Source organism: Micromesistius poutassou, assembly GCF_964030765.1.
Source record: "Micromesistius poutassou genome assembly, chromosome: 2".
Lineage (NCBI taxonomy): Eukaryota > Metazoa > Chordata > Actinopteri > Gadiformes > Gadidae > Micromesistius > Micromesistius poutassou.
In genome coordinates this window covers 4,186,127-4,198,237 of record NC_140272.1, presented here as the reverse complement: position 1 = coordinate 4,198,237, position 12,111 = coordinate 4,186,127, and the positions used below count along the sequence as shown (strand labels likewise).

Below are 12,111 nucleotides of genomic sequence, written 5' to 3'. Positions count from 1 at the left end.
AACAACAACTCCTGATGCTGCAGATATTTATATTTATTTTTAACTAAATAGAGTGGTTTTGTTTTGTTTTTGTTTGTGTTTGTCTGTTTGTAGGATTGAGGTGACTCTGTATGAGAGTTCTATTTTTTGTCCTGTTTAATCCTGAAAACTTATTATTGTATTAAATTACAACAATTTAAAAAAAAATAGCAGAGTCCCCCAATGTGGAGGGGGTGGAAAAAAAATAAATAATAATAAAGTATAATCTAAACATATATCCTGTGTGCGCTATACATGTTCAGACAGCAGCTCTTGAAACCCAACCCCGCTGTTAGCTGAGCTCAGACCGCCGCCACTAGCATGTCCTGTTGTTTGTTGTATCCATGGCAACGGTGCACCTCTTTCCACTCGGCTGTATTGTACATCCTGGCGGGGTCGGACGGACCACAGCTACCGGTCTCTCCTCCACCTCTCCACTGTCCTCTCACCTCTCCTCCACCTCTCCACCGCCCTCTCTCCTCTCCTCCACTGCCCTCTCTCCTCTCCTCCACCTCTCCACCGCCCTCTCACCTCTCCTCCACCTCTCCTCCACCTCTCCACCGCCCTCTCTCCTCTCCTCCACCTCTCCTCCACCTCCCTCTCTCCTCTCCTCCACCTCTCCTCCACCTCTCCACTGCCCTCTCTCCTCTCCTCCACCTCTCCACCGCCCTCTCTCCTCTCCTCCACCTCTCCACCGCCCTCTCTCCTCTCCTCCACCTCTCCACCGCCCTCTCTCCTCTCCTCCACCTCTCCACCGCCCTCTCACCTCTCCTCCACCTCTCCTCCACCTCTCCACCGCCCTCTCTCCTCTCCTCCACCTCTCCTCCACCTCCCTCTCTCCTCTCCTCCACCTCTCCACTGCCCTCTCTCCTCTCCTCCACCTCTCCACCGCCCTCTCTCCTCTCCTCCACCTCTCCACCGCCCTCTCTCCTCTCCTCCACCTCTCCACCGCCCTCTCTCCTCTCCTCCACCTCTCCACCGCCCTCTCTCCTCTCCTCTACCTCTCCACCACCTCACCACCGCACTCTGAGCCCAGGAGACGTCAGCGTGCTGCAGGAGGAGGAGGAGGAGGAGGAGGAGGTGTCATGTCCGCTCTGAGCAGGACCAGGGAGGACAAGTGGAGCCAGCCTGGGTGGAGGATTGAACAGAAGTACACCACCAGGGCGCTCATTGGCAACTGGGTGGAGGAGAGACTTCAGGTCAGCGGCTCCTCTTTTTTTTTAGCTCTCATTGTCGGTTATCTTCATTGTAACCTCGGACTTAGTGAAATTTTGGCGCTAAGATCGATATCGCTCGGCCATTTATACCCGCATTTATCATCCAAGATCAATAAAGTATTATCTGATTTAATACATTTTTTTTCCAGCAGATCATATGGGGCTGGAGATGTTTAATCTCACCAGTATCCAATAGACACGCTGATAGACAGGCCCCGCCCACACAGCCCATCCTCACCTCATTCCCCTGCCTTAGACTCTCCGGGTGGTCAAGTTTAGGTTCTGAACATGGAGGTGCTCTCTCTCTTTCTCTCTCTCTCCTGGTGGTCATGTGGAGGTCTCTCTCTCTCTCTCTCTCTCTCTCTCTCTCTCCCACGGTGGTCGTGTTGTGTTTTGCATGCAGCCCCAGCAGCCTGTTAGTGAATCCATAGCAGAGTGATTAGTGAGGTACACTCCAGCAGCATCAGCACACGGCTGTGGAGAGGCTGAGGCCGCTCACTGATTACTGACATCAGGCTGTGTGTGTGTGTGTGTGTGTGTGTGTGTGTGTGTGTGTGTGTGTGTGTGTGTGTGTGTGTGTGTGTGTGTGTGTGTGTGTGTGTGTGTGTGTGTGTGTGTGAGGGGGGGGGGGGGCGGGGGGCAGTATGGGCTGTATGACATCACACACAGGATTGATGGCAGAGTCGGCAGAGTCAAGCCCCAAGCAGTGTGTGTAGTCCAAACCACTACTAAACACACACTGACACACACACACAGGCATCACACACACACACACACACACGCAGGCATCACACACACACACACACACACACACACACACACACACACACACACACACACATACACACACACACAAATGCATGCCTACATACAGGCAAGTATGTAGGTATGTAGATGTATGTATGTGTTTGAGTACACTCAAACACACACACACACACACACACACGTGCATGAACACACACCCATGGCTTCGCTTTAATCTGCCTCCACAGTTTGTTCGTGAGGGCCAGACGGGCAGCAGCACCTACTGTGTGGACTACCAGCCCCAGCCGGGGTCCCGCCCCGACGTGAGTGTGAGGAGAGCCGGCCAGGAGAGAGCGGAGGTCAGTCGCTGTCCAACTGCACCACCCCGCCCCCTCCCCCCCCCACACCTCCCCCCCTCCCCCCCTCCCACCCCTCCTCTCCCAGGGCTCAGAGGTATATTGACCGGCCGAGACAAGGACTATTGTCTCGGCCGGCCGAGGCGCTGTCATGGGGGCTGCCTCCCTTGTTGGCGCTGGGCTATAGGGGCTCCAAATCATCCATCCTGCCCTTAAAAGCCACTTAGAGCACTCTTCCCCGCCACATGTTTCCTCCGGCGATTGAGAGAGAACAACCTGTTCCTGAAGGCGTCCTTTAACGTAATTGTAAGCATTTTCTTTTTAACAAGTTTTTTTAAAAGTACTTTGACACCCCCCGTCTCCAGGGGCTGCCATCAATGCACTTCTTTTCCCATCACGCAACGCCGGCCTCCCACTACCTGGTGACGCTCTACGACGAGAGCTACGGCCGCCGCCGCGACTCCGCGCCGCAGGGCCCGCGCACGTGGCACCACGACAGCCTCACCTGGCGGCCGGAGCGGTCGGACCACCCGGTGGCAGGTGAGACCCCCCCCCCCCCCTCACAGACCACAGGTGGACGTTTTAGCAGAGACACTATAGAAGGAGGAGACACATCACTGAAAAAATCACCCATTGAAATGCATGGGGAAACTCCGTAACGCCAAGATGGCAGTTGTTTGCACATGTCCCGCCTCTTCCGGTGCCGTTGCTCCAATCATTTTGCAGGTCCTACGCGGTCGCTTTTTGCGACACTTATTATTTTCAATCAGGAGGCAAGAACCAGCAGCTGGAGCGGCACAAGCAGCATCGACTGGAAAACTTCGACTACCTGTTATCTTGTTGGCTCGGCAGCAAAAGCTAACTTGCTGTCAGTGCAGTGCCGGTGTTGTTATGCCGTAAATGAAAACTGTGTCGTGAAGCATTGCGCATGCGCAGTCCAAGATTACCTGTAAGAAAAGGGGCTTTTAAAACGTTAATTTGATACAAAACCACCAAACCCTTTCAGCGATTTTAGTCAGTTTTTCATCGTGCTTTCAAACATGTGTTTTTTATGCCCCTTAGATCTCGGAAAATGGAGATACAGCTCTCTCCCTATTCATTAGATAGGGCCCTGGTCTTGTTAAGACCAAATAGCTGCCCGAAAGGCGTGGCCAAGATGGCCGCGAGTGAGAGGACTTGCCTAGAAGGACTTTGGTTTTAGTCCCCCCCCAAATGGCGTCCAGGTTCTCTCCGCCAATGAGAAGGGTCTCTTCCAAGCCAATCATCTTCTTAGCCAAGGGGAGATGCTTGACCCTGCTCTTTAATATTTTGCCATATTTTGTATGACTAATTATTTTATAATAAGTATCCATATTTTTAATCTGAATACATATTAGAAAAAGGGTTACTTCTTGACTTTCCTGCTCCTTAAAGCCATGTTTCTGAATATACTTTGCATGAAAGAGTCTAAAATGACATTGTCATTAAAAGCTCTAGCGGAGTGATTCAGCAATTAATGTGAGTGTGTGATTAATGAGCACATAAGAGTTGAGAGGAGCGGGTGCTCAGGGCTTTCTCTTTGTGAACCGTCTCTTCCTGCTCCCATTATTGCCCAACGCTGTGTCAACACACACATGAAAATCCGTGCTTCTTCCGTAAACAGTGCCAGGGAAATCTTCTCTTGGCCGGACAGCTCGTTTGCATATAAAACGCAATAAAAGGGAGGGAGAGAGGGAACGCAATAAAAAAGGTTTCAGTTTAAGGATGCGCCTTAATAAGGGTTTCTTTCGATATCTCTGGTTTTAAAAGCATGTTATATATTTAGGGTTTATTTAGGGTTTATTGTGTGGCATGGAAGCAACATGGTAGATGGTGGATAAAAAGATGTTTAAGAGACGGTTGAGGATTACTTCCAGGGCTACGATAATGCACTGGTCTCTCTCTCCCCTCTATCTCTGAATCTCCCTCTCCAAACTGTCTGCTTCTCCCTCCCTCTCCCTCACCCTATCTCTTAGTCTCTCTCCCTCTGTACTTCCCCCTCTCCACTCTCTCCCCTCTCTCTCTCCTCCCACTATGCACTCTGTCTCTCCCCTCTCTCCTCCTCTCTCTCCCTCTGTCCCTCCCTCTCCCCTCTCTCCCCCTCTTGCTCTCTCTGTCCCTCCCACTATGCACTCTCCCTCTCCCCTCTCTCCCCCTCTCTCTCCCTCTGTCCCTCCCTCTCCCCTCTCTCCCCCCTCTCTCTCGCTGTCCCTCCCTCTATGTACTCTGTCTCTGCCTCTCCCTCTCATTCACTCTTCATCACTTCCTGCCCCTCCCTCCAGCCCCTCCCACCAACTTCGGCCTGCGTGCGTCCAGGAACGCCGGCAGGGTTGACGGGCCGTCGTCGCCGCCGACGCCAGCGTGGTTACCGTCGCTAAGCGAGTCCCGGTCGACCTATCAGAGCCCCCCGCCTGGCGCCCTCTCCCAGAGCCGCCGCTCCCGGGCGCCGCGCCTCCTCTCCAGCCACTTCCACGGCCCCAACCGCAGCAACAAGGACCTCCCCCTCAGGCTGCCACGCCCCCTGCTGGCCGTCCCGGACCACCGCTACACCCTGCCCGTCCCCCTGCGGACCCCCCCCCTTGGGCACGCTGGGGGGGGGGGAGCAGGGTAGGCTGAGGTTTCCATGTCGACGCAACGGAAGGACCACTCAGATGCTTTGACGCAGTGGTGAACCTGTTTGGGCTCTGCGTCGGCTTTTAGTTAGCGGACCAACCGCAGCCCTTGCTGCTGTGTCTCCCCTTGCGTTGCGTCGACGTGCAACCATAATCAGCCCTTAAGGGGGATGTGGCTGATGTGTTGGTTGGGATGCTGTGACCCAGTAATGCAAAACAAAGGGCAGCATGGCAAGAAATGTGGAAATGAAACAGAATTAAACAGGAGGCTGTTATTTCAGCATGGAGTGAAGGTTTCTTGTGTCCTGTGTGAGCAAATTCAAAGGTTGTATGTGTTACTGTCTGTGTGTTGGGGTGTGTATGTGTGTGTGTGTGTGTGTGTGTGTGTGTCTGCCTAAAGTGTGTGTGTGTGTGTGTGTGTGTGTCTCTCTCTCTGAAGGTTGCCTCTGTATGTGTTTGTCTCTCTCTGTGTGTGTTTGTGTGTGCTTCTGTTTGTCTATATGTGTGTGTCTATGTGTGTGTGTGTGTGTGTGCGTGTGTGTGTGAAGGGGAAAGAAATAAGAGCCGAGTCCATAAATCACATCCACTCTGCAAGGGGATAATTACATGCAAATTCTCTCTTTCTCTCTCTCTCTCTCTCTCTCCTACTCTCTCACCAGCCCCACCCTCTCTTGCTGACCCTTAATACTTGATAGTCAAAAGTTGTCATTTGTCAAAAAAGTGGGAAAGAAAATGCATCAGGAAGGTAGTTAAAGTAGTGGTGTATAGGATTTAGAGACATCTAGTGGTGAGGTTGCAAATTTCCCTAAATACCCCCGTCACGCCTCCATTTTAAATGAGAATGGCCTGCACTGGCCTGTACTGGCCTTTAGGGGGCCAGGAAGTACTTTGAAAGTGATATCGTCTGACAGCATCAAGTAGCTGTGTCAAGGGAGTGTCAAGGGATGAGGTTCCTTGGTAAATACATACATTGTATTTACTGAGTATATTTAGTATATGTCCTAGTTTAGTAAGACAGCGATAATGATGAATAATGATTTTAAAACGTGTCCTCTTTAAAGCTATTTGTCCGGTCTGGGCTACTGTAGAAACATGTCGGTGCAACATGGTGGCTCTGTGGAAGACGACCTGCCCCCTATGCAGATATAAAGCGCTCATTCTAAGGTAAACAAAACACGATTATGGTTTTCATGGGATTAAAAATTAAATAAAACATACCTATGAATATTAGGTCCATTCCACGAGATGCCACTCAATCCTACACAAAGCACCTTTAATACCAGAGCAGGACCTGGTAGAACCATCAGAATGAAATTGCTTATAAACCAGGAATCCATGATGTCAGCCACATCTTCGGAGATCTGTGGTCTAATCCCCATTCCGTTAGGTATTTAATTACAGGGAATCAACGTGTTTAATTAGGAAGCATCAATGATGCCTATGTTTGATGGTCAGCCATCTGCGTTTGCTTCTCTCTCTCTCTTCCTCTCTCTACTCCACAACTGTCTCTCTCCCTTCTCTCTCTCTCTCTCTCTCTCTCTCTCTCTCTTTCTCCCTTCCAGTGCACCCCACCCCAGCCCGCCTTCTTCACCTGCTGTTGTCTATTCATTGTCATTCAACTGTGAAACATATATATATATGTATTATTTCCTTATATATGTATAAGTCCAGCTCATAGCTTCACCTCTGCCTGTCCATCACTGTAATTACGTTTATGTCCACATGGTGGTGCTGTAGCAGCGTATCTCTGGGACGATATATAGACATGACGCTTTGGATGAGGAAATAAATGAAAAATAGTGTTCGAATGCACATTTCTGTTGTCAACATAATCGCCCAGACATTCAAATCGACATCTAAACTTTGTAACTTGCTTTAGAATCGGTCACAATCAAGAACCTATTGTTGTTGTTAATATATTGGGCTCGTCTAACAAGCAATCACTGGTGGGGGAGAGCAGGGAGTCGCAAACGTCAAGTCGTTTGATTGGCTTATGAACACAAACGACAATAATGAGACAAATGATTTAGATTGGTGCACAAGAGCAAAGCGTCTATTTTGAACATGTACACGCGATCTCTTACTCCCGCCCTGTAAAAACACAAAAACGATTTCAACGAGACTTTAGAAGGTAGCGCCGTCTATAAACACATGATATACGAGCGTCTATTAACACAGTTTATAGACGCTCATCATTTATCTCGGCTGTAAGACCCCACCACGTCACATTCAAAGAGCAAACGAACACAGCAGCATTGTCTGTGGGCACCCGGGTGAGTTATATCCGTGCCCTTCACCAAGATGTGCAATGATAAATGATTAGCCCCCGCACTTTAATATTCCAGAGTTGAAGAAATTCATTTACTGTGAGAGTTGTATATAAATTATCTTCGCAGCTAAATAAATAAACATAATTTATGATTTTGGAACCATAACCCGATGGCAGAGGAGAGGAGGCAAATTAAAGAAATGATTAAAAATGCCTGTGCAAATTAAAATAAACAATGTGTGATTAGATGTGATTGCGTTGCGATTTCTAGGTGAATTCATTGGGAAAAATATCCTCATTTAAAAGTCAGTTCAAGCCAACTTGGTCAAGGGCTATTCTCTCCCTCTCCCAGCCTACCAGTGTCAAAACCAGTAACACAATCACAAAGCAACACTGCTGTAATTACATAAAGTTACAAGATATACAGATATGATACTTGGGGGAGAGAGGGAGTGGGGGAGAGAGGGGGGTGGGGGAGAGGGGAGGTGTGGTCGGAAACAGCCAAAATCCTCAGTCGACCTGATATAAAATGTGATGTCACCGGGCCACTCCATCACCCTCCCAATCTCCCCATCGGGGGGGGGAGCGTTTCCTGGTCAGACACTGGTCTGGACGGGCTCCTTATCGGGGAGGGAAAGGACAAAGGGGAACAAGACGCCCTTCGCTGCCGAGAGCACGGTCATCGGCTCCCCGCAGAACGCCGGCGAGATCTCATCGGCGGCGAACTTGACGGCGAAGCGCCGGCCGACACAGTAGACGCTGTCCTCCGAGGCCACGCAGCGGAACGACGCAGCGGGCGCGCCGGCCAGCCGCGCGTTGCTGCACATGTACCAGAGCCGCGCCACGGCGTGGTAGCGGTACGCGCTCACTCCCAGCCGCGGGTTCACCTCGAAGCGGTACAGGAAGCTGCCTACGGCCACCATGTCAGCGGTCGGGTCGCCGCTGCCCACGACCACGCCCGGCCGCCAGGCGTCCTGCTCGGGGGCGTAGCGCAGCAGGGCGTAGCGCAGCGTGCCGCCCGTGATGTAGATGTCCCCATTGCAGACGGCGGCCCGGTGGCCCACGGCGAAGGTGTCGTTGGGCAGGGACGCCACGAAGGTCCAGCGGTCGGCCCGCGGGTCGTAGCGCTCCACGGTGGACAGGCACTCCCCCCCGATGGCGTACAGGCAGCCCCCCGCCGCCGCCAGCCGGCAGTGGGGCCGGGCCTGGTTCATGGGACTGATCTCCTTCCAGATGGACGTCACCGGGTTGAAGCAGAACACGCGCTTTGAGGGAATCATCTCCCGCTCCGTGCCCTGGCAGCCCACCGCCACAAAGAGGTAGTTGTCCATCGTGCACAGCGCGCAGCCTTTGGAGATGACCTCCCGGGGGATGGGGCAGAGCGCGTGCCAAGCGTCCCTGTAATCGTCGTAGTAGTACAGCGAGCTGGATGTCCTCCTCTGCTCCGGCACTGACGTGCTTTCCGCCCAGTCCTGGGGGTCCATGTCGGCCACCATCACCCACCTCCTCCCCCGCGTCCGGAGCCTCTGGATGAGGTCCCGCTCACAGGCCATGAGCCGGCCGTACAGCGCCGGCTCCCTCAGCACCTGCAGGTAGTTATCGGACATGACCCTGAGGGCCACTGCTTTCAGGGCCTCGTCGCCGCACAGCTTGGCCAGGCCCAGCACCTCCATGCAGTTCCCCAGGTCTAGCTTGCTCTTAAGACCCTCCAAATCTGGGCTGTTCAGGCGTTTGGCTGGCAGGTGTACAAACGGAGCCCCGGCAAGTGTCTCCAGGCTGGGTTCCTCCCACGGACGGTGGCCGGCGGCAGGCACCACAGAGCTTCTTATCCCGGGGCTGACAGAATGGGGCTCCTCATGGGGGGAGGCCTGAGAGGGACTCCCTGGGGCTGAGGCTCCTGGCGTTAAGCAGGGGATGGGGAGCTGGGAATGCTCTGTGGCAGACAGATAACTCTCCTTGCGTAGGAGGGGAGGCTTGGCGGGCGGCCCAAGCTCAGGCGGAGTCACTGGTGAGAGAGGCGCCGGCGCACTTCTCCCCAACACCAGATCACGCATAATGATGGGGCTCAGTGGCGACACACCGCCACCGCTGCCGCCGTGGGGGCTTTCACCCAGCTGCACACGCCTGGAGACTGACAAAGAGGTCCTTGCATTGTGTCCAAACAGAGGCCTGGAGCGGAGGGATGACGTCCTTTCATAGTGTCTAAACAGGGGCCCTGAGTCGGGCGATGAGGTCCTCCCATGTTGTCCGAACACGGACCTGGAGTCAGGGGAAGAGGTCCTTGCATCGTGTCTATACACGGGCTTGGATTCGGACATGGAGTGCGAGGACGACTCCACGTAGTAGTCGTAGATCTTTCCGTGCACCACCTGGTCCGACGCGGTTCCCTCCAACACCAGGTGAGCGTCCTCCACCTGGACCTCGGCCTTGGACAGGAAGCTGGACTGGGCCCCCTGGTGATCCACGTCCTGCCGGAGCTCCCGGCCCACGCCCACCGAGCGCTCCAGCCTCTGCAGGAAGCATGGCGAGCGGCGGCCGCCGGCCTCGCCCGGCCCCTCCTCTCTGGGGCCGGGGAGGTTCAGCGTATCAGAGTCGACCGCGACGTTACCGGCGGAACCCTCCAGCCGTCTCTTCTGAGCCACCGCCTCTCCTTCCCCACTGCTGTTCTTCCGGGCCGGGTCGTTAACGGCGGCGGTGTTCTCCGTTCCCGCCCGTCTGTGTGGTTTGGCGTCGCTGACCGGCGGGCGACCCGCACGCTCAGACGTCCGTTCGTCGGCGTCAGCAGAGTGAGGGCCGGACGAGCGCCGGTTCTTGTGTCGATCTCGCCCATCCTCAGCGCGCTCTAACTCCCCGCCGCTGCAGTCTCTGCTCCCGTCCAGAGGGTCTCCGGTCCCCAGCGGTGCTGCTCCGTTGGGAGGGAAGGGGTCCACCGCGGACGGCAGACAGGCCTTGGCGTGGGACACCCTGGAGCTGTAGAAGCGGTAGGCCCAGGACACCAGCAGCACGCTCACCACCGACAGGCTGAGCTTCAGCAGCAGCTGCATGTCGAGCTGCACTCCGAGCAGCTCGGCGATCGGCATCGCTCTGCTGCCGGCCGGGGCTGCACGCCGCTGACTCCGACGGTAACGTAACGACGACCGTTGAGCTTGGGTGACTTCTCCTATTAATCCCCCTGACCGCAGCTCAGGTGAGCCCTGATGGCCTGCTGCCCGGCGTCTTTAGTTCCCGGCGATCTGGTGACGGCGTCGCTGCACTGAACACACACACAGCGCTGTAAGTCAATACCTGTGGAGCTGCTCTTTGCATTCCCAGGTCTCGCGGGGGCGTGGCCACTCTCTGGGCTTCGCATGCTCGGTATACACGGAACATTTACATAAACAAGGATCAATATTGGATGTTTGGTGAGTCATTGTTGGTTCTCTCTGAGATCAAACAAGAGGATTAGTGGCTGTTATGGCAGGTCAGGTTATTGTAATGGTGTTGTCCTGATACTGTTGAAGGCCTCCGCTGGCTGTTTGTATGAAATGGAAACAGCCCTTGGTGATATAATCCCCGGGAATGAGATGGACCACTATTAAAATAAAGATAGCTATGGATACGTCTAAACCACATGATTACAGGATGGCTGGGTTTGCACGAGGGGTGTGGTGAACAGGTGGCCTCCGTTAAAGAGCCACCCATGAGGATGTACTTGTTAGCACAGGCGCCAGCCTCGGACCAAAGGTTCAGACACATTCAAATGTGGCAGGAGAGATAAACTATGAGCTGCACATTACAGTCGACACACCGTGCATCTTTATGCACAGATATAGACGGCGCATATCTGCACAGACTAAACACTGTACATCTATATGCAGTACCTGTAGACAACACAACCTGCCGTCAATCTATTAACATATATGAACAAAATGACACACTGTAAATCGATGAAACATTCACTCAAGTACACAAGGAATTAAATGTAAACATACAGAGGAATAAATAACATCACACCGTGTTGTAGAGTCTGGTTTTTAACACCTCTGGTTATAAATCAATGATTCACTGCTGTGGAGATAAACTTTACAGGTACCCATATTCTCACACTCAACACTACTGCATACACATACAGTATATACATTTATACGCACACAATATATATGTGTATATATGTATATATATTCGTAATAATGTAGTACTGGCTTGTTCCAGTTTCACACCAGTGCGACCCCACAATCCCCCCATGAGAGGGTCAACCAATCAGACGCAGAGTCTGCACTTGGTAGCGACATCCATTTTTAAACACCCCAGTGGGGCTGGAGCTCATGTCAACAGAGGCAGACGGGCGTCGCCTGTCGTTTGTAAGGACTGATAACACGGCCACCACAACAAGAGAGAGAGGAGAGAGAGAGAGAGGAAGGAGAGAGAGAGAGGGAGAGAGAGAGCGAGGAAGGAGAGAGAGAGAGAGAGCGAGAGGAGAGAGAGTGCCCCGGCTGTATCAGCTCCTCCTGCTCGTCACCTGACACGCGGCCAGCAGCCTGCGGGCGATGGCAGCGGGACACTGGACTCCTCGGGCCCAGAGGTTGTAAATAATTAATTCACAGGTGGTGGCAGCCAGGACCCTAGAGACGGCTCCCTCCTCCACCTCGCCGGCCCCTCACTGGGCCCTCGCTGGGGCCCTCACTGGGCCCTCGCTGGGCCCTCACTGGGGCCCTCACTGGGGCCTCCTTCAGAGGCAGCGACGAGGGTGACGCTGATGAGCAACACAACAGCCAGTCCGGTGTTGTGTTGTGTTCCGGCGCCGCTGACACAACTTTCCCCTCCTCCTCCTCCTCCTCCTCCCTCTCCTCCCCTCCCCCTCCCCCTCCTCCTCCTCTTCCGTCGGTGACATCAATGAA

The 12,111-nt window shown here is 53.5% G+C and overlaps 1 protein-coding gene across 1 annotated transcript; it reads right to left on the bottom strand.

Annotated features, from left to right (window-relative positions):
• Positions 1 to 7,830: 7,830 nt before the first annotated feature.
• Positions 7,831 to 10,314, bottom strand: klhdc7a (kelch domain containing 7A; the record flags this gene model as incomplete). The annotated part of the gene is made up of 1 exon (XM_084464658.1): positions 7,831 to 10,314. The coding sequence occupies one exon, from the start codon at positions 10,312 to 10,314 to the stop codon at positions 7,831 to 7,833; it is 2,484 nt and encodes an 827-aa protein (XP_084320784.1).
• Positions 10,315 to 12,111: the final 1,797 nt, after the last annotated feature.